This window comes from Anser cygnoides, chromosome 10, assembly GCF_040182565.1.
Source record: "Anser cygnoides isolate HZ-2024a breed goose chromosome 10, Taihu_goose_T2T_genome, whole genome shotgun sequence".
NCBI lineage: Eukaryota > Metazoa > Chordata > Aves > Anseriformes > Anatidae > Anser > Anser cygnoides.
In genome coordinates this window covers 8427939-8449223 of record NC_089882.1, presented here as the reverse complement: position 1 = coordinate 8449223, position 21285 = coordinate 8427939, and the positions used below count along the sequence as shown (strand labels likewise).

The window sequence follows — 21285 nt, the reverse complement described above, 5'->3', positions numbered from 1 at the left end:
CTAACTTGGGGTGATCAAGCTACAGTTTAACAAGTTACTTCAGGAGAAGGGAAGCTAACAAACCGTTTACAACATCTCTCTTCATAGTGGACTTTCTGAAACATAGGGTTGTGTTGCTGAAAGCTTTCCCTTTCCAATGGTAGCAGTAGGATCTCATTCCTCTTTAAGAACCTAATTTCATGCACAACCTGTGCAGACCCCTTACATCTTTAGAAGGTTTGGCCCTCCAAATACAACCTAAAACAAGTTCTACCTCAGAAGATGAGATGTGTGTAGTAGTAGACCCTGGGCCTGATCAAGCACAGGTCTAAAACCCCATATACATTCCCTCATGAAATAATGCTAAAAATTTACATTTGGAGAACACTTGGCCAGACTGGTTTTGATGATTTTTATTTTTTTATTATTATTATTATTTATTTTGTTTTGAAGGACTGCACAGCTTCCCGCATGCCATGAGCTTTGAGCAGAGAAGGTCTCGATCTCCCCGAAGAGGAGCGAAGGAAGTGGATTAGATGACGCATGATCTCCTGCTCTTTATATCACCTGAGCAAAATTGAGGTATTCCCAGAGAAGAAGGAGCAATGCTGCAAGCAAGTCTATACAGATGGGCTGCAGGCTGCCCCTTCCTACACAGCATGGCCCCACAACAGGTCATGAAGAGGAGGCTGCGTGCCCTGACAGCGTCACTTACTGGCCCTAAAGCGTGGAGTCTGACCTGTTAAAAGACAGTATGTGCTTATTTAGATCTTGAAGTGTCACTGAGTACCAGCAATGAAAACATATCTGTAAAACATCAACCAAAATAGTACCAAATATACCCATTTAAAGGAACGCTTTGTGTCCCCGCGTCTCCTTAGACCTGCACATGATCTGTCTGCGGATCGGTTACTGTCGCGGAAAGGTGGCAACGGGCGGTTTTAATGTAAGAAAGTACAAATTGTATGCTTGGTTTGTGCCAACGTTTGATTTTTTGCTCATGTGTGTATGTTACATATATTGTATATGATTATCAGTGTTCTGTTCTATTTCTTTGAAATCAAGATGGTGGGTAATATATCGGCTGTAGAAGAATATTTGCAAGTAAATTTTGTATTATTTCATATTCTTCTGGTTTGATTCTGGTCATATTTCTTCAGTAACAGATTTCTTCAAACACTCTGAGAAATAAGTTCATAGGCAGGAGCATTTGGTGAACATCAAATTAACTTCCTCTAACAACCCAATAAATGAAGTGAAATGCTTAAATTGTGTTTGCTCTGCAAATTTGCTTTTTGTTTTTTTACTTAAACAACACAAAGATGTGCCATGTTTTACATCAAAAACTAATGTGTGGAGAGCAATGCTAAGATAAAGGAACCACCTGATTAGTTACTGAAATTTCAGTTTTTTATAGGCTAATGAACCAGTAGAGTTTCTGTTTCTCTTGTCCATCTCAACTGCTGATGGAACTGACCAAGGCTTTCCAAATTCATTTTGAAAAGTAGTTTGAATAGTTTGCTATTGTGTCTGAAATGCATGCAAACAGTCACAGCTCAATAACTATCAGCAGAAAATCTTCACAATTGGGGCAATTCCTATTTTTTAAAAAAGAATGTCCAGGTTGAGAGCCTGTTTACTTAAGTATCCTGTGAGCAAGAGCAGGTGGTGTTTGTTGAACGAGTTGTTAGAAATTATTTAGTTTGTTCTGATTACAATGGACACTTAGGATAATAAATTCCCCAAAGTAGTTCACCATTCTAGAATGGGGAAGAACCAAGGGAGCTGTCGAGCTGGTATCTGCAAGAAAAAGCCTAGCAGCATGGAAGCTACTTAGTTCTAAAAGTCCAAATGAGTCCCACCCTTTCCAATGCTGTAGTGTTGAAAGAAATGACTCCTGTGAACTCTAGGTCTGGTGTGATTGCCATCTCTTCAGCCGGCAGCTTCTGATGACCTCCTGCAGGGCAGAGGGCCGCGTACACCTGGAACAATCTGTAAGGAACTCTCATAGCACCTGTAGCAGTGTTTAGGGATTTATTCCATTTAGAAGACAGAAAAACACCAAATCTACTTGTCATGTTTCTGGTGTAGAAAGTTGTAAAAGTCTTAGAAACGCAGCAGAAATTAACATCTGGTGTAAGTCGTGACCAGTGAGGCAGGAGGAGCTAGATCATACCAACTTCTGTCCAACTGGACTTCTGTCCCTCGCAGGGGGTTACTGGTGGCTACCCAGGGAAACGAGAACAGAGCAAGCTGTTGATGTTCCCAGTCTCGAGTAATTTGCAACCAGCAATGCCAGAGGTGTTATCGTTGTTTAATAGCCCTCAGTGAACTTCTCCCAGGAATGTCTTGCTGCCTTTTGACCCTCGGTGACTCTTCAGCGTGCTCTTACTGTTAGGTGGTAGAAAATCCTTCTAAATGGGAGGTGTGCATCCCGTGTTTGTGAGAGGAACAGCTGAGCTGGCTGTGACTGCGCTGGAGAAGCCTTTCTTATTAATGTAAACCAGGAGCTACTGCATGGTTTTAGGCCTTTGTTGTGCCCTTGTAGGGAAGATACTTTTGTTGGGCCAATGCAAAATAATATGCATGACTGCATGTGGCTACGAGGCAGGAAATACAGGCTCCAGCAGATGCTGACTTGCAAAGTCAGCTTGGATGAATCATTTTTCTCGTTGTCTTTGTTTACCTTTCTGCTGGGTTTTCTCCTCAGTTTGGATGAGAACATTGCACAGGCCTGCCTATGGTCAGCTTTTTCCTGTTTTTTCTTGTACCTAAGTAGTGTGCTGCGGTGTTTGGATTATAAACGTGGCAGGGGAATGTTTTAAATCCCCCAAATGGGGATTTGCAATATAAGTCTTACGGAAACATTCCTACTGAAACTGGGTTACATAAACCTCCACAAAGTGCGTGGCCACGTTGTGGACATTGCTCTTTCAGTAGCCCAGTTCCACTGCTTGATTTACTGGTAACAAATTCAGGAATTTTCCATATCCCCTCCTCTCACTCCAGGGTGAAATTTACCCTTTGTTAAGTGTCAGTGTGGCCTATGAATCCCTTCCTTTGTTCCTTAGTGACCAAAATAAGTCTGACGCAGGATTTTAGGTGACCCGGGGGTCATGCAAGAGGACTTCAGCCAGAAGGTTAAAATTGCCATGGCCAGACTGGCAGTGATATGTTGCACTGTATGCGAAGTGCTCTGGAGGAGAGCAGGAGCAGAGCCTGCAGAAACAATTCCTAAAGAAAGAATGAGTTAATAATAATAGCTAGATTTAATTTCAGTTCCTCCCTTTGGTTTTCTGTAAGAGCTAGCCTTGATGTAGAAAAGCTGGACAATGAATTTGATACCATAATCTGTTTTTATGCAAATGTCCTCTCAATAAATCTCCTGTTAAACAGAAAATGAAATTAAATGAACAAATATATTCATAATGTTAGACTTCTAAAGGTGGTGTACAATTAGTCAGAGTTTTACAAGCAGAATGAATTGGTTGTAATAAAAAATAACCTTTCTTGTTAATCCCTGAGAATATATTTAAAGCCCAGGCTCAACCTTTTTAAATGACTGCCAAAAAAGATTTGAATTTGAGGAGCCTGAGAATTTTTGCATATCCTGAACTTTGGTAGACTGTGAATAACAGATATGATATTAAATTAGGAACATGTCCTTGCTGTGCTCGCCCGTTAATCAATTCTATTTTGCCTAATTTCAGAGCCTCTAGGATATGTCAATATTTTTGGGATCTTGGTATTCTCAACAATGTTTGAATGGCTTAAATTGGGTAGAATAGCCATAAGTGAAAGAAATGGCATGATGAAATGCATATCTCTTAAGTAATAAAATCTCTTAAATGTCTTGTCAATGGACAGTCATTCCAACCGCACCACTATTACTCTTTAACATGAGTTTCCTTCTAAAATCCTACCCAAGAGTAATGTTAAAATAATTTGAAAAGACAATGCACAATATTTTTCATATAGAAAAAAAATAGATGACGGGAAATAATAGGTTCTGCATCAGAACAATTTGTCGCATATTTTCAAGATCTGTGGAGCTGGGGCACAGCACAGCTCTCCTGTGGCTGCACAGCTCCCGCCCCAGACTCGCAGGTGTGTGGCCAACACAAAGCACAAGCAGGACTAGTGTTGGTCTGGGCACCTGTGATAATCCCAGGCATGCAAGGAAATAAACTGGCTTTAATATGAAGGGGAATTAGGCAAGATGATTTCTACCACACCTGCCTTTCATCTTCCAGTGAGGATTCTGGGCTGTAAATGATAGTCCTCCCGTGGGTCTCAGTGAAGCGCAGTGCGATCCCTCCATGCTGTTAGACTGGATCTGACCACACGTCCTTCTCGCCCACAGCACCTGGTGGTGAGGGTGAGGACAGGACTGATGTGTGATCATCCCTCTCCAGCGTAACCTCTCAGCAGTGATGCTTTTGCAATACTGAGTGTGGGCTTAAATAAATAATAATCATAGAATCATTCAGATTGGAAAAGACCTCTAAGATCGTCTAGTCTGACCTTAATAAATGCTCTTAGATCAAATGTAAGTGGTGCTGAACAGTCTCAGCCTGATCAAAAAAACAGTAAAGAAAGGTTATGATGGAAAAAAAATCAACAGTTATCTTTGAGGTGAATGAAAATTTTCAGTGGATATTCCATGAAGAATGTTTTGCAAAGGGTTTCCTAAACACATCCCTGTATTTCCTGTAATATCTGGAAATCTCATCCAAAAGCAATGAGGTATTCTCTTTGTCCAGGGCAGCTTTTCTTTCCACAACCTTTAGTTGCAACAGGAATGACCAGCAGTGTAGGGTGGCTAAACCTGGGTTAGTGAGTTAGTAACAGTGACAAGAAGGAGGCTCTGGGACAATATTTTTTATGAGAGGAGTAGAAAATAAAAATTTTGGGCAAGCTGAGAGTTTACGAACCAGATTTCATTGTATTTATACGTCATGGTTGAACTGGCTTTCAGCTGCTTCTGTTAATGCTGTATGTTCGAGTCACGATCTGGGGGTTCCCCAGCATACAACTGAGGCAGGCGAGGGGAAACGTGTCTGCCTATTGTGTGTGCACCGGTTGTCCAGGCATAGGGGGAGCACGAAGCCTGCAGCATGAAGCCCCCATATTAGTGTTATGGCCTGACAGCTGTAAAAGTAAAGGAAAGAAGGCATGAATTCAGGAGTTTGTCTGTAGACATATCATCAGCTTAAAATAATAGTTTTTTTCCTTACTGTTCCAATTGGGTACTCCTACTTACAGTTTGAATCCAAACTTCTCAAGAAGCGAAGGACTCTCAGATAAATGAAAATTACATGGGACCTTCCCTGAGTATTTTTTTTTTCCAAGATAAACAAATGTGCCTGTCTTCCCAGTGAGCTGACTGCTATCTCTGAGGTTCAGCAGAATGTGTCCAGCTGATACCTGTGTCCACTCTTCCCATTAGCTCTGATGATGCCCTTTCCTACCAGCTTCTCCTACTTCTGAGTTTGCAGTAGATAAAGGCCTTTCCTCTGAGGACAAAAATCCACCTTTTTGTCCACAAAGATGCAGCTGCGCCCCCCAGCACCCTTTGCTATGGGAGCTGCTCCTCTCCCCTCTGGTTTGATGTCTTGGGCCTTGAGAAGAGATTTGTGGGTTAACTCCTGAGATGCATATAGTTTTTTTTAAAAAAACAAAAACAAAAACAAAAACAACACTCTTTTTTAAAAAATATTATTTTTAGTGGCTAGGGAATATGGGAAGAATGCAAATGAGTGAAAGCCGTCTTTGATCCATGTTGTTCCTGAGCGTAATCTGCTAACCTGGCAGGAGCCAGGCACGAGTGGAATTGCTGCCCCTACGTAGGAAGGAACTTCAACTGCTTTGCAAGCAGTTGCTTGCAGTTTGCTTGTTGGCTCGGGGGAAGCAAGTGGCCGAGAGAGCCCCATCCCGGTACAGGACAGGGGAGCTGGCTGCACTGTGGGGCCAATCGCCTGCTGCTCACATTATGGGACTTATTCTTTTAAGCAGGGGTAACCTGAAATCGAAGTTTTCCACCCACATCTGAAAAACGAGCAATGGAGTGTTTACCCTGAAAACGGCATGAGTGTGGCATCTCCCTCTCTCCAAGGGACGGGCTGAGCGACGGAGTGAGGACCAACCTCCAGGAGCCAGCCCTGAGGTGAGACACCGAGCTGCTGGCCAGGCGGGGGGCAGGCGTTCGCTTCGCTTTGAAAAGGGCCTGTCCCTCAGCACAGAAGCTGTAGGAGTCTTTTGAGGACATGTATTTAAAATACAGGTGGAAGGGCTGGGCAGGGTTATTGAAGAGGGAAGGGTGATTTTTCTTGTGTTTGATTTGCACAGTAAAACTTGCAATAGCCAGCAAGATATAAAGGCTTCGAGAGTGAGTGTTTCTCTCTACTTCTAAATAATTGTACTATTAAATAAAATGATGCCTGGATGTACGATATGCATGTTCTGTAAAACACACACATATTTTGCTCTGCAGGACACTGGGAAGTGGTTTGTGTTCTGAGGTCAGAATTGACGATGTCTCCTCCAGTCCCTTCGGACCTGGGCTACATTCCCCCCGACGGCGGATGGGGCTGGGCAGTGGTGTTCGGGGCCTCCATCTCGGTTGGGTTTGCATACACCTTTCCTAAAGCTTTCACAATCTACTTTAAAGAGCTTCAGGCTGTTTACAGCATCTCCTACAGCCAGATTGCCTGGATAACTTCTATCATGTGTGCTACTACCTACGGAGGAGGTAAGTGAAGCAAGACCTCATCTTTCTTTGTATCAGAGGAGGTCAGAGCTCTACACCAAAAGGGGGGGGAGGAACATGTTTCTTTGAGAAAGTTCTTGGAAAGATCTAACCCCAAAATTGGCTTTCTGTTTTCTGATGTTGTGCATTGGCAAAACACAGAAAACCAGCACTGCTGGATATTTTATTGATAACATATACGATGTCATCAGTTCTTGTTATTTCATCAGGAATCTTGCTGTGTTTGGCTTGGAGCTTGGCCACAGGGGAATTATTTTAAACCTGGACAGTTATTTCAGCATATTCAGTATTACAGCTTTTGTCCTGCTCCTCTCCTTGGCTTTCTTTTTGAAATAAAAAATATGTTTCTGGCACTCATGATTGTAGGGGTGATATTGGAAGCTTGAAACCTAAAACTCAGCTGGTGAACAGGCACAGCATACGTGCATGTAGATGTTGAGTTAGTATGTAAACGTGTCTTTAAATATTACCTAATTCTGTTGCCAAATTTTTGCTGTAAATTTTTAAGGGATGAAGTTTTAGATTTCTGTCTGGAGAATCTCTCTGAAAGGACAAATGTGTCCCCTGGTCGCTTCAGGTTAAAATGTTCACTGAGTGCTTGTCCCTTGGCTGCAAACATCGCTGTTGTGCAGAGCTCCCAGGAAGGTATTGCTTGTCCTTGTAATGAAATCACTGAGTGGATGTGCTCAGAGGGATGCTTGCCTCAGATACTGATGCCACATTTGATCTAAGCAGCTGGTGTGTATCTTGCAATTAATGATTAGTAGATTACCGTCTTGGTTTTAGGTTGCTGGCGCTTTGTGAGGTGCAGCTGTCAGGAGTTACTGCTTCGCCATTAGCAGAGCCTTGGTTCTTAGCTTGTATTGCAAGGGTGAAATGTAAAAGGATTAACACCAAGAGCCACACCAGCTCACACCCAGCACCTCAGTACCTCAGGAAAGAGCTCTTCATGGTGATAAAAAAGCTGCTGTGTGAAATGGCCTCAGAGGCAGTGAGAAGACTTCACTGGGGCCTTGGGCCTACAGTCTCAGAAGGATGGAAGTTCACTTCCAGGGCTATTAAATCAGCAGGTCTAATGAGCACGTATTTCCCTTTGAAACAATGAGTGTATATTCTGTAACCACTGTGGCTGTTGTGGTTTCATGTCAGGAGAGTAAAATGAAAGGTCGAGCAAAAGGCTGGAAGGGTTCATGTTGGGGATTCAGGCTGTGCGTGGCTGCTACAGGCCTGATTTCCTTGGGATGGCTGCTCAGTGCCCTCTGAGATCTGGATGTCTGAAACTGAGCACCTTTAGGGATGTCTCAAACCAACTGACATTTCTGGCTTACCCCCCCTCCCCACACCTCCCCACATTCTCTGAGCTATCTTCAACAACCTGATGAAGATGGAGGGGAGAATTGAGCATGGAGACTGGTCTGAGTGATCTTGATGGGGGAAGCAGCCACTACAGCGTAAAACATGAGGTTTTCGTCATTGGTCTTCAAATACTGACACTTTTGACACCCTGTTGCTGCAGAGCTATCACTATAAGCTGCAGCCACATGTACAAGTGCCTGATGTTTCCAGGTGTCAGATGTAACAATGGGGGATGTCAGCATTAGCGAGGAAATACAAGATGCTGCCCTGGCTGGCAGAATCAAGATGACTTCTCCTTTTCAGCATTACCTTTACCATCACACAGCGTTTAGGTTAAGAACTCACTGCTGGTAGGACTGGTTTCCTACACTACCTCTCCTGGCCTTTTCGCAGGCACTGTACCCGTGCTAACTGCCATAGGGCACCTTTTCTTGCTGGGGCTCTGTCCCGTGGTGCAGTAGCTGTTGCTCTGAGCCTCTCTCAGTTTTAAAATCACTGTAGCATCTGGGTGTTAAAAATGAACTACCAAAATAATGTATCTTTGGGGAAAAAAAAAGAAAGTCTCATGAAGAATGTCTGTATAAAGATTATAGACTTTTCTAGAATTAAGGAAGATCAATTATCTACTCTGTTCTTGCAAATGATTAATAATTCTAAGCATTTTCTCATCATGTTCTCATCTTTCAGAAGTTGTTTTCTGTAAGTGGTGTTGACATCTCCATAGATCTGACAGCAGCATCATGCTTAATTGTCATAGAGGAGGGAATGGTAATAATAACAGATTTAGTAGTTTCATCTCAGAAAATAAATATCTTTGAATGAATAAGTAATTGAATACTCAATTTGATCTTCCTTTCACACACCAGCATAAATCTAGAGTGATCCTGCAGCATCCAGCGAAGCTGCGTGCCTTGTTTGAGGGAGGAGGAAAGCACCAGCAAGACTTGCCAGGGAGGTTGAGGGTACCCAGGGGATGCCTTCAGGGGGAATTATGCCTTCAAATCCCAACTTTAGTTTTACAATGTTCAGAAATGCTACAGCCAACTATATACAAAGTAGTACTGTAGGGGAGTGTAAGTTTCTTAGCACTAGAGAAATTTAAAAAAAAAAAAAAAAGCTTCAAAAATGTTGGATATTGCTTCTGGGTGAAATTTTGGCTGCACTGAAGTCCACAGGCACTTTGCCATAACCTTTAGTGGAGCCAGGATTTCACCTTTCAGCTGCAAATTTTGATCTGCTAATCCATAATGCTAGAAGCCTGGAAAATTTCAGCCCCAAGCATGATATTTAGGAAAGCAGGCTGAGAAGTGAATGAAATTTTAGAAATGAATTGTGTGTCTGTAAACACTTGGTTTCCCAAAGGTCTCTGGGACTGTTAAGTGATGGAGTGTCCTATAAACATGACCCGAGTAATGAGTGCATCTCTGACGCCTGCCTCACGAGGGGTCGTGCCTGTGGCAACTGGGGGGCTCTTGGGAAGGTCTGTCTGCAAAGCCGGGATTACAGCAAGCTTGAGCAAACACTGTGCTTGGACCAAAAATCTCCTCTCTTTGATCTCATAGGGCAGAATGGACGTACAGTGTCAAAAGTTCAACAAGCTCCTAGAGAACAATCTGTGTAAGACCTTGAAAGTTAATACTAAAGCATCGTGCTTGATCTGCTGGACAACGGTCGGCCAGAAGGGCAAAGAAACAGGGGAAATGCAGGCTCAGGAGTGCGGCTGAGTTTACCTACAGAAATACTGCGTGTTGCATCACCCTGTGCTAAGGGCACAGAGGACTGATCCGCGTTACAGAGACATTGTACACAGCTGCTGACACTACCTGGTGCATGAATAATCCTTTCCCTTGATTCTGTTTCATGTTTCCATACCGAAGTATTCGACTGAATTGTAACAGGAGCAGGCTGGGTGTTCTCCGTCCCGTGCAGAGGAGCCGGTTATGTGCAGCGTGGCCGCAGGAGTTACCCTGCAGTCCTGCTTCCCCCTGCTCCCTCGTGGAGTTTGTCAGCCTCAGGGGTGATGAGAGCTGTGTGGTCACAGCGAGCCTGGCTTCTGCTGGCTGCGTCCTTGTCCTTGAAGCAAGTTAAAAGTGCCCTACTTCTGTGTAGCCAAGGGGCTGCTGCTCTCAGGGCACTGAAGTCCCAGAGGGAGGCTTCTGGGGGATCAGTGGAAGAGCAGGAACCCTCAAGCAGTTGCAGTCACTCATCACGACAATTTTCTTTGCTGGAACAAAACAAAACAAAACAAAAAGTTCCAGCTGCCTCTTTGGGACAGTTTTTCTGCAGGTTTAACTGACTCTAAGGCCTTGAATACTTGGGTGAGGGAGGGTTAACTCTGGGGGGAAAATACCTTTGTTATGTAACGGCTCAGAGTACTATGACCTTCAAACAATGGTGTCCCAGAGACTACCTGCAGACCGGTGTGATGTCCCCCTGTGCTCTGGCTGAGGAGGTCCTGGCCCTCAATTCAGATTCAGACAGCACCACACAGTGCCAGCTTTCTGCTGTTTCCAAGAGGGAATTGCTCTTCTCGGTGCCCCTGTAAAATCTCTCGTCTCCCAAACATCAGGAGAGTTTAATGGGATCTAAAGCTCCCCACCTTGTTGAAGTGTTACTTGCCCTTCTGTCCTATTGCTAAAGACCCGAGTGTTTATTTGTGGCAAGACAGCCTTGGAGGTGGGCTGGAAGCAGTGGTGGTCTCCTGGCCCCTGCTGTGCCACAGATACTTAGGGCCATGCCTTGGAGAAGCTGCTTGTGGAGGGGCTGGAAATCTTTGAACCCTGCAGCCACAACGCACTGGGGTTTTGACAGTCTGAACTGCTGCAGGTCTTCTCCACCTGGTTCTTTTTCATTGAAATGAATAAGGAAACTCTCACAAGAATATGTCCATCAGAAGCTCCAGGATGCTTTGTGTGCTTTCACTTCAAAATAAGACCAAGTAGGCAAAGTGGGTAAGGCAAACTGGAGTAAGACGGGATATAGTACTAATTTTACTTTGCCAACACCAAAAGGCCTTTTTTCACTACATGTTTACCTTGAGCAAAGAGGTATGAACTCGTTAGCCTGTGATGAAACCTTTCAGAGAGGAAGACAAAGCTTGAGCCATGACTGGAGAGCTGCGGGTGGGAGCGCAGAGGATCCCGCTGCACACCGTGTCCTTCGGTGAATCCCCTGCTTTCGGTACAAATGAGAGTGACATGCTGCTCCGGGTAAAGTGTAATTGCACCTCCAACACGACCTTCCACCCCAGCTGTTTGTTTGCCTGTGTCTGTGTGCACAATTTGAAATGCCACTCGCTTGGCTTTTAGTGATGTTTGAGAAAAACACGGTATCTGTGCTAATTTTTGGCCAGTCAGGGCTTGGCGTAGCCAGACATCTGCCATTCAAGTTAATAGCTGAACTCTCTGTGTGTCTTTGGCTCCTTCAGCTCTGTTGTTTTTCCCTTCCTATGCAGTCATTTTCCAAATATAACAAAGCAAGGCCCTACTGGGATTAAGATGTAAATGAGATGAAGATGCACTAGCAAAGGAATAATTTGCTTTAATTCCCAAGTGAAAACGTTCCAATTATTAGATTTAAATTAATTGTAGCCATCTTCTTACCAACACAACTGTTCCTGTTTGGGCTACTGATTAAACCCCTGCAACAGGGGAAAAGCAGAAGAAGTGGCGCCGCTGCTGGCTTTGTGTTTTGGTCTCAGGGAAACCAGCGCTTTCAGCAGCGGTGCTTCACGTACCTGGCCAGCTGGATGGCGCGATGCAGAGCTGGAGCCATTCAAGGGTTTCACTGGTGTTTGAATTCCTCTGCCTGCCTGGCCTCTGCAGTGCTATTAATACCACAGCTTAGCAAAAAAACAAGTTTGATGTTTCATAACTTTCCGTTTTGACCACCTTTGGCCCCCTTGTAAAACACCACTGGGTGCAAATGAGAGGCGCGAGGCTAAGCCAGCCACCTCGACAGCCTCCAGCAGCACAGAAATCCCTCATCCCCACATGGTGTCACCCCACTGCTGGGTGCAGGCACGTGTGGGGCTGGGGACCGTGCCCACAGCCAGCCAAATGTCTTACACCAGCGCAGAGAGGCTGCCTGGGAATCAAAAGTGTCCTCAAAATAGCCATTGTCAAGGGATGGGGACTGGCCGCGGTGCTGCTGCATCCTCACCTGGGAACCGCTGGGCAGAGCGAGGTTCCCTTTAATTAATACCTCGAGCATGACAATATTAGCAGTAAATCCCTGAATGCTGGAGGTCTGGTGGCTGAGCTCTGAGGAATGTGTTGTGTCAGCCCAGCTGCGCTCAGCGGTGAGCAGAGGCCAGTCAGTCTGTGCTTACCTGGGAGGGAAGCATTCGTCAGTCCCCAGGCTTGAATTTTGTCACTGCATTTGGCTGGGGCCCAGAGCAGAGAATTTTGCTGAATTCAAACCTTTTCCCAAATAGTAATCTATATCAGTATGGACTGATCCCTCAGAAAAAGAAGATTATTATGAAAATAAATGCACGTGCCTATTTTCAGAGGGCTGGGCTATCTCTTTCCTAAGACAGATTGCAAAAGTACCGGTATTGCATCCTGGGTCACTGAGCATGGCCCTTAGGTTTTGTGGACAAAACTGCATATAATCTCATTCATAAATTGAGAAGTAATTTCAGCCTCAGCCGTGGATTGGACTTTGCTGCTGATACATTTTATGAGAAAGTAGAAAATGAGAAAATGTTTTGAGAAGCACAGCCACGCTGTGGCAATGAGTACTGCAGACATTTGAAAGAAGTGCCATTACATCTTTAGCTGCTCACTTTACCCAATGCTGTTGTGATGCAGCAGAGCTAGGGACAGATTTTTATTTTTATTTTTATTTTTTCTTTTTCTTAATGTGGAAGCAATTTGTAAAGCCTTTAATTGACTTTCAAAGGCTCAGTGAAGGAAAAACGCTGTTGGGGTTACAGAGCTGTAGCTCCTACCTTCAGCTGCAATAAAACTGCTGTGTGTAGAAGGCTTCAGATAAAATTCTTTCCTAATACCAAAGTGGCCCACTGAGGATAAAAATAAATGCTTTCCATTCTCAGGGGAGGCCGGGTTTGGTTTTTTTTTTTTGCCTTTTTTATTATTATTTATTTTTGGTAAAAGGAAATCACTCAGACTGTCAAGACTAGTCACTTCTATTTTTGTCCTTTTATTTTTGTGTCCTTACGTTTTAAAGAATCTTATTTATCAAGCCTTAGGCTTCAATAAATGAAGGATGTTTGCTTATAAAAATCCAGATGTAAAGTATCTATGGGGACTGCCATGGAAAGCTTTGTAAAGAGTGGAAGACGGACACTTTTGAGGGGAAAAAAGAGCAGGTTCAGCCTCTGACCCGTCCCCAGCCCCTTTCCCCCTTTGCCCCTCTTCTTGATGAAGCTCCGGAGCTAAGTGCTGGGGATACAATCACAGTCGCTTATTTACATGGAGGGTTGTGATAGGGAAATGAGTTTCTTGAGAAGGTATTTTGCAATTTTAATGAATTTTCTTGCTGCTTGCCAACAAATTAAAAATCCTGCCCTCCAGGAAGCATCTGATTGCTATGGATGGGTGAGTGGAGCCTGGCCCCGGGGGCTGTGCTCCTACCCGCAGGGGGGGCATGCACATAGGCAGCTGCCACACATCTCCCCACATTGCTAGCAAGTCCTTTTTGACCTAGCGAGCCCAGGATTTCTGCTGTCAGGCTTTTTCTTGGAAGAAACCCTCCCTCTGCCCTCAGATGGTCGTGTTCTGCTTGTGAGCATCTCATCAGAGCGGCAACACCTGTGCAGATGGTTTTCAGGTGTCTTTAGAAATCATTTGTCCCCCCAATAGCTCCTGCTGCAACTGCTTGTCTCCTCCCATTTTGTTTGCAACCAGTTTGTGTTAATGTTTACCCAGAGGGTGCCATGCCAGTGTTTGCTGCAGAGGAAATTCTTTAAATTACTCCAAATTTAACAGTTCTGCAGAAGGAAACTCTCCCATTTGCAGCATTGTACCTGCTCCTGCATCCCTCTGCTCCAGGGGGTTCCCACCAGCACTGCACCCCCTGCACAGCGCTAAGGATGTGCCTTTCTTCGGTCTTGGGTGTGGTTGTTTATATGTGCTCACATTTTTTCATTTTTGGCAGAAGACAGAAACCAACCACTAAAACTTGATTAGAAAAACTCCAGGAATCCCAAACCCTCTGTAGGAAAATGGGAGAAAACCATCCCAGCCCCTTCGCCTTGTTCAGCTGCAGGCAGGGATTTTCATACCGGGGGGACTTCCATCGTGCCCTGCAATGGCAGAATTTTTGTCTGCAGGGCTGCATCGTAAAAGCTTGCTGTAAGGGTGCCTGCAGCTCGTAAAGTGGCTCCGGGCTGCACAGGACAAAATTCGCCAGCTCATTGTGCTGTGGCCCTGCACCCGTGAGTCAAGGTCTCCTGCTCTTTTTAAGTTTACTCAGTTTTATAGGAAGAAAGAAATAGTAGTAATAAAACATCTTACGGACGTGTTGTAAGGAGATCTTTAAAGCTGTAGATTAACTGCACCGGGCAAATTACTGAGCAAGGCACCGATTCCTTCCCCCTCTCTGTTATTGCCTAATTGCCTGTGGAGAAAAATGGGATTTCTGGTACCAGGGGCTGTTTGGGGAGCGTTGGAGGGAGGATGGAAATAGGGAGGAGGGGAGACCCTTCTTGTTTCATTACAGATTGGCATGTTTGCACCTGAACCGAAAGGGATAACTATTAAAATCTTGTTATTTCGGATTTAGCAATTTGCGGTGCTGAAGTGAGAAGGAGCACCACACGGGATCAGCGAGCTCCATCTCCCCGTGTCCTTGAGGAAGCCCAGGCGGGCACACAAAATCTGCCCAAATCGTACCCCAGCCCTCGTGGTTACACACCGGGGGACGGAGGTCTCCCTCTCCGAGGCTGAAGGCAGAGCGGGAGGTGGCAGGGTGTGGTGCTCGCCTGCCGTAACCATCCGAATTTGCACAGAATTGGGGCCGAGGAGGCTCGTGGGTGAATTCCTCCGAGACCTGCAGTTACTTGAGGCAGGAGGAGACAAGGTGGAGCAAGACACAAGTCTGGCAGCAAGGCTGCAACTTTCTAGCAAGAGGAAACGGTACTAGTGTTTCCCCAAAAAGACTTCAGTGGAAAAAGTGGAAAATACAGTGAATAAGGGAGAGTAGACAGTGACTGTACATCTGCCTAAATCTGCTGCGACATAGTGGTATGGGTACGGGACAGCAGGGCACAGCTGTGTAGTGGGGAGGGAAGAGGGCTGGTAGAAACAGGAAAAAATCATAATTTCCGTTTAAATGAATGCGGATATTTTAATTAGCCCCAGTGGGCTGGTTGGGTGCCGGTGCTCGGCATTGCTGGGTGGTGAGAAAAAAAAAAGAAAAAGAGAAAAGCAGGTAAACCCAGAGGGGGCTCGGTCTGCTGGCTGTGCGGGGCGGGTCCCGTGTGGGGCTGTCCCGCGTGGGGCGGCGCAGAATCGCCCTCCCCGAGGGGCTCAGTGCCGCGATCCCACAGGTGGGTGCTGCTGCGTGGGGGTGCGGGGACCCACACGTGGCTGGGGCTGTCCTGGGGGGGTGTCCAGGGGTGGTGGGTGGGGGCTGCACCAGGTTGGAGCCGGCGTTTTTAATCATAGCCACGTCCACGGGGTGTTTCCAGCGCTGTCCGCCCCGGTGGCACTACCGACGTTCTTCGCGATAACGGCGACGCTGCAGAGGGGACACTAAAAATTAATCAACAGCCCGAAGCTGCGTGGGGGCAATGCTGTGGTCGCAGCCTGGGGCAGCGCTGCCGGCACTGACGCTGCCCGTTTGCACTTTTATTTTGCAGGGCTTCCCGAGGAGCGCTGGGTGCCCGCTCGCGTCCCCCAGCCATGCCGTCCCCTGCTAACGCAGGGCCAGCCCCCGGCCCCCCGGACGGTGGCTGGGGCTGGGTCGTGGTCTTTGGTGCTTTCATTTCTATCGGCTTTGCCTATGCCTTCCCCAAAGGCATAGCCATCTTCTTCAAAGAGATCCAGGGTTTCTTTGACACGTCCTATAGCGAGATCGCGTGGGTCTCCTCCATCATGCTGGCCACCACGTACGGCGCAGGTGAGTAAGCCTGCCCCGGCTGCCGGGGTGGGTTTGCTGCACAGCAGAAATTAGTCAGAAATCTCCTCTCCGGGGCAGTGTACAGGGAAGGCGACGGTGTCCTTCTGAGCTGCTTTATCAGCAGGTTTATCTTCTGATCCTGTTTCCAACATCGTTCAGGGAAACGTGTCCATATGCAGAGCGCAGATGAACTAAGGGGTGTTTTTTGGAATTGAATTGGTGCCAGCTGGGATTTTCAAACCAGCCTGGTTCTTATCAAAAGTTTAATTTTCTGTGCCTTTTGGGCATGTGGGGGACTCCAAATACCTTCAGAAATGTTGTCTGTGACCAGCTCAGTGCTGACATCCCCGACATTTCCAGCTGGGCTTGCAGCACCTTTGTCGCTTTTCAAAATGGGATCCACTTCAACGCTACGGGCACGGAGCCACGCGCAAGCCTTTATAAAGGCGTGCAGCATCCTCAGCAGCAGAGGCTGAAATTCATGGCATGCCCCAGTGCTGTGCCCCGTCCCCAGCCCTGGGCTGCCTCGGGGGCTTCTGCCTCCTGGGCACCATCTCAGCAGCCTCCTGGCCGCTCTCCTGCCTCCAGCACCATGAGCAAAGCCTGGCTGGGGGGTGTCTGCTGTCCAGAAGTCAGATAACCTCCGAAGCTTTCTGTGGGCATCACTAAAACAGCCCGGAGAGCAGGCTGGTGTCAAACAGCTGGGTCTGGGGCACGGCCGAGGGTGAGCACAGAGTAGAACAGCAGCTGAAGCAGCTGCTGGTTTGTTGTGGCAGGTTGTAATTACAGCGATGAAATCACCAGGGTCAATCATTCTTATCACTTGTAAAGCAGTGCATATAACTTTGTTCTTTTTTAAAATCATTTTGATAGCGCACTAATGACTCAATGAAAAGCTTGGTCTGCCTTTGATTAAATCTGCAAGCGCAGGTAGACAGGAACCGTGCTCTGTAATTGCAGGAAACTTCATCAATATTTGTCCTGGCTCTTAAATAAATTCTGAAAATATTCTTTGTTTCTAAAAAGGGAATTTTGATTTCCTCAGTAATGCACTGTAGTTTTTTTTTAGAGAGAGTCGGTAATGAAAGTAACGATGCTTTGTACTGTAAAGGTTTGCGAAGTGGAAGCGATTCTTGAATCAGACCCTACTGTGATGGTGGATCAGAGTGTGAAGGCTTGGTCCCTGTGACAGTGTCTGGTCTGAGTTCCCATCCTAGAACCTACAAATGCAGCAGCAGTTCAGAAAGGCAAATCCTCTGCTTGGGTCGGTGCCGCTGTCCCAGGCCACCTCGACAGGATGCTGAGCCCAAGCCCCGGGTTGTGCTGAGGCAGAGAAAAACATCTTTGCTTCAGCCCTGACAATATAAATAAGCAGCCAGCAGTAAAAAGCTCTGTATGGGCTGAGCAGGAGCTGATGGCAAGTGAATTACTGGGGAACGGGGGCCAGAGAGAAACACTGCTGTGGGAGGCAGGCAAAAAGAGTGCTTCTCATTTATGTATTACATCTCAAATTACTTCTCATTTATGTATTACTTAAGCTCTGCTTTACAGGGCTGGGGTACATTTCAGCCTGATTAGCTGGTTTCAGTTTGGGTTTCCTGTGATGTGGAATGCTTCTGAGGCAGTCAGGGAGGGGAGAAAGGAGCAGCAGCCAGCCCATGCCTGTGGTGTGTCCGGCTGCCTACAGGGGAAGGTCTAGGAAGCTGCATGGTTTAGAAGTCAAAGAGAGATGAGTAATTTCTGGTACAAAAAGTACGCGAATGCGGGGAGGCTGCTGTAAATGTTGTGGCTGGTACTGAAATTGCAGAAAGTCTCGGGTAGGTGTTCCCTGGGGCTGAAGGCACCTTGGTGATGACCTCGGGATTTCGACCAGCTTGCACCCTCGGTGTGGACACCATCACCCGGAGTGATGCCGTGGGAAGCCCTGCTCTGCTGCGGGGCGGGGGGAGACCCTGACGGAGCATCCCCCAAATAATATCCTCTCTGCAGACCACCGTGTGCCAGAGCAGTCTGCCAGCCCTGCTGGCACCGCCAGCTCGCTTGGCTCCTCTGCCCCATGCCACCGGCGCCTTGGCAGCGCGCCTTTGGAGGGTCCGATGCCCTGCCTGATAACAGCTTTTGTTTGCAAACATCCTCAGGAAGCAGTCCCTCACTTCCTTGGCATGCTTTTTGGTGTGGGGACTTGTTTTTAGGCGGTGCTGCTTACTGTAAACGGAGCGTGTGCTCGCATTTCATAAACGGTGCAAATGGAGCTCGTTTTTGGAAAACGCTCGTGTGAACTCACCCAGATCCGCAGTGGAGCAGCTCGGCTGCCTGGGACAGCATGGACACAGATTCACAGTGACCACCTGAGGCTGTGGCTTGTAGCACCAGAACAACACAAATTTTTCAGACTGAGACCGAAAATCAGGAGCCGAGACCATTTCTGCCCTTCACTTTTGGTTCCGTTCCCCTAGGAAGCTGTTTTACACCAGCCGCAGCTCTGGCAATATATATTGCAGAAGTTTTAATGTGTCTTATCCCCCAGTTTCTTAATCCGAACGAGGTTGCAGAAAGCAATCCTGGCCCTCTAACATGGGCAGTAAAACAGATTAGTGTGCAGTAAAGCGACAGCCTGGACTTTATGGCAGGACACTTGTGCCTCTCCCCAGTGCTCGCGTTGAGCTGCAGCACGTTTCTGTCTGCGGAGAGCAAACCTCTGGGCGAGGAGCACGAGGGAACACTGCTGTTCTCTGCCCAAATCCCCCAGGGTGAAACTCGGTCGGTCTGATAAAGAAGGATTTCCGTTTTGCAATGTCTCCGCTCTTTTCTCGCACGGGGTGAAGGCTCGCCCCATGTGGAGGGGTGGCAGGGCAGAGCCAGTGCCTGGCGCAGAGGGAAGGCTCACTGGGCCACGCAGAGCTGTCCCTTCCCACCTTTGGGGTGACACATTTCAGCCCAGGCCACCAATGGGTCCCCGGAGATAACCACCGCCCTGGGAAAACAGCGGGCAGAGGAGCCCCCAGGAAAGGAAAGATAAGCAACACTAATTTGGTGGAGATTTAGTCACCCTATCCAGCACTGGGGGAAGCAGCCAGACATGTTAAAAATAAGAAGCACCGACACTACTAATGTAACAGCAGCGATGTTCTCATAGCTGGTACGGGCTCCTCTAAGGCGGTGAGGAGGTGAGGAGAGCAGGCAGGAGAAATGCCTTTTGTTATGGCCAGCTCTGGTAGAGCACCGAGGCTGCTTTCCGGCACACGGGCCAGAACAGAGGGAATAATTTAATACCTGGGACAATATTTGCATTTTCAATTTTATTTTTTATTTTTTAATGATAACTCTTTGTGGCCAAAATGATCTTTTTTGTCCTTGTAATGGAAGAGCAGAAGTCAGATGAGTGAAACTTGGAGACCAGATCCTGACACAGTCATTTCAGCTGGTAAGCTTGGGTAGCTGGGGCTAGCATGGGAGACATCTGACATTTTATTCTCATTTTGAAGAATCTTTATTTATTTATTTATGCTATTGCTGTGCAACTGAGTCTTGTGTCTGTGTTCGTATAGATTTTGTAGATGTTTTGTACTTGTTTTGTCCCTTAATACACAAAAACAAAACCAAAAACGTGCATGAGGACTGCACCCTGTTCTTGTTCTGCATGGAGTGCCGTGGAGTCTTTGCCTTGGTCCCGCCATATGCTTCTGTGATGCCCTCCAGATCTCCACGTTGCTGTTCTTACGTACCCAAATTTCTATTTAAATTAGGGAATTGCCTTCTGCCTATTTTACAAAGAGACAGAGAGCCACCTTTAGCAAATACAACAAAAACTATAGCATTTCTGAAGTAAAAACCTTATCCCAAAGCCAGCCAGTGTTTATTACTCTTGTTATTTATTATTTATTGTTTTGAAACTGGATGAAATGTCTGAAGTTTTAATTCTGGAGATGCCCAGTAACTGAGTCTTTTCTCCAAAGAAACTTTCTCCCAGAGCTTGTAACTGCTTAATAGAGCATCAGCTAAAGCAGCAAGGAAAAGATTGGGAAGTTGAAAGTCGACCGCTGACCTTGAACATTTAATCCAAAATTTTATAGCCGTATTTTATTACGTTGCTGGCATGATAAATTGCAGTGACAGGTTTAGAAAGGACCTTACAACATGCAGTGGCATAAAGCTATATTAATAATGAGTTTGATTCTGCAGTTCTTAACTTAATCAAAACTGTGTACGCTCTCTTATGGTCTGGCCCGAACCCCACTGAAACCCGCTCTGCCTCCAGAAGACCTCACCCAGCTCTCTCCACCCATCCCAAGCGCTTGCAAATAGCTCTGAAGCTAACCACAGCACTAACAGGGGAAACTGAGGCAAGGAAAGGAGGTGTTTTTCCAAGGACAAGCAGCAAATGGTGACAGCCGAGGCCAGCCTGCGGGATGTGCAAGCTCTCTGCGAGCTGGTTTTGGTGCAGACAGGGTCCTGGTGGGCAGGAGGTGCCCTGACTGGTGGAGCCAGGTGGTTTTCTGTGTGTCCTGCCCAAAGCTCGGTGCCATTGACAGCATTGACAGTAAAGTATCATGCATCGGCGCTCCCTAGTTATGTGCTTACGGCGTTGGTTCCACAAAAAAATTCAAATAGGGCTTTCAATAGGATTTGCCTGGACACGCACATGTCAGCCTGGGTTTCTGTGTAGGCTGGAAGAAGGACTCCACGATGGCTATCTGGCGTCCTGCTGCAGCATTACCTGCGGTGGACAGGCTTGGGGACCAAGCCCAGGTGCTTCTGGCAGAAGCACAGCTCAGCAGCGTGGTGCTGGATGCCTCCTTTGCTTACTGTGGCCACCTCTTGGAGTCCCACCAAGTCAGTGAGCCTCCCCATGTCATTGAAACAAGGCGTCTTCCCACACCAAGGCACTCCCTGGTGTAGCAGCACCATTATCGGCATGGGTTTTGTTAAGGAAACCGGGTGAAGAATGATTTGATTTCTGTAATAGATGGCACTGCAGATTCATATACTTCTCCTGGCTCTCAGAGAGCACTCAAGCCCTGCAAGGTCACCACGTATGTGCTTATATTTTTTATTTTTTTAAATAGCCCTGTTCTAGTTAAGAACGATAATAG

General features: G+C 46.6%; 1 protein-coding gene across 2 annotated transcripts in view; it reads left to right on the top strand.

Annotated features, from left to right (window-relative positions):
* The first annotated feature begins 511 nt into the window (after positions 1-511).
* LOC106035426 (monocarboxylate transporter 2-like) overlaps positions 512-21285 on the top strand; it is a 39273-nt gene continuing 18499 nt past the window's right edge. The window contains exons 1-3 of one of the 2 annotated variants that reach the window (XM_048072836.2): positions 512-925; positions 5995-6145; positions 6473-6730. In XM_048072836.2, coding sequence (XP_047928793.2) covers positions 6514-6730 — 217 coding nt within the window. In that variant the 5' untranslated portion in view covers positions 512-925; positions 5995-6145; positions 6473-6513. Of the gene's footprint in view, positions 926-5994; positions 6146-6472; positions 6731-15940; positions 16193-21285 lie in introns of those variants that run through there. The other variant, XM_048072842.2, reaches the window with a different exon arrangement.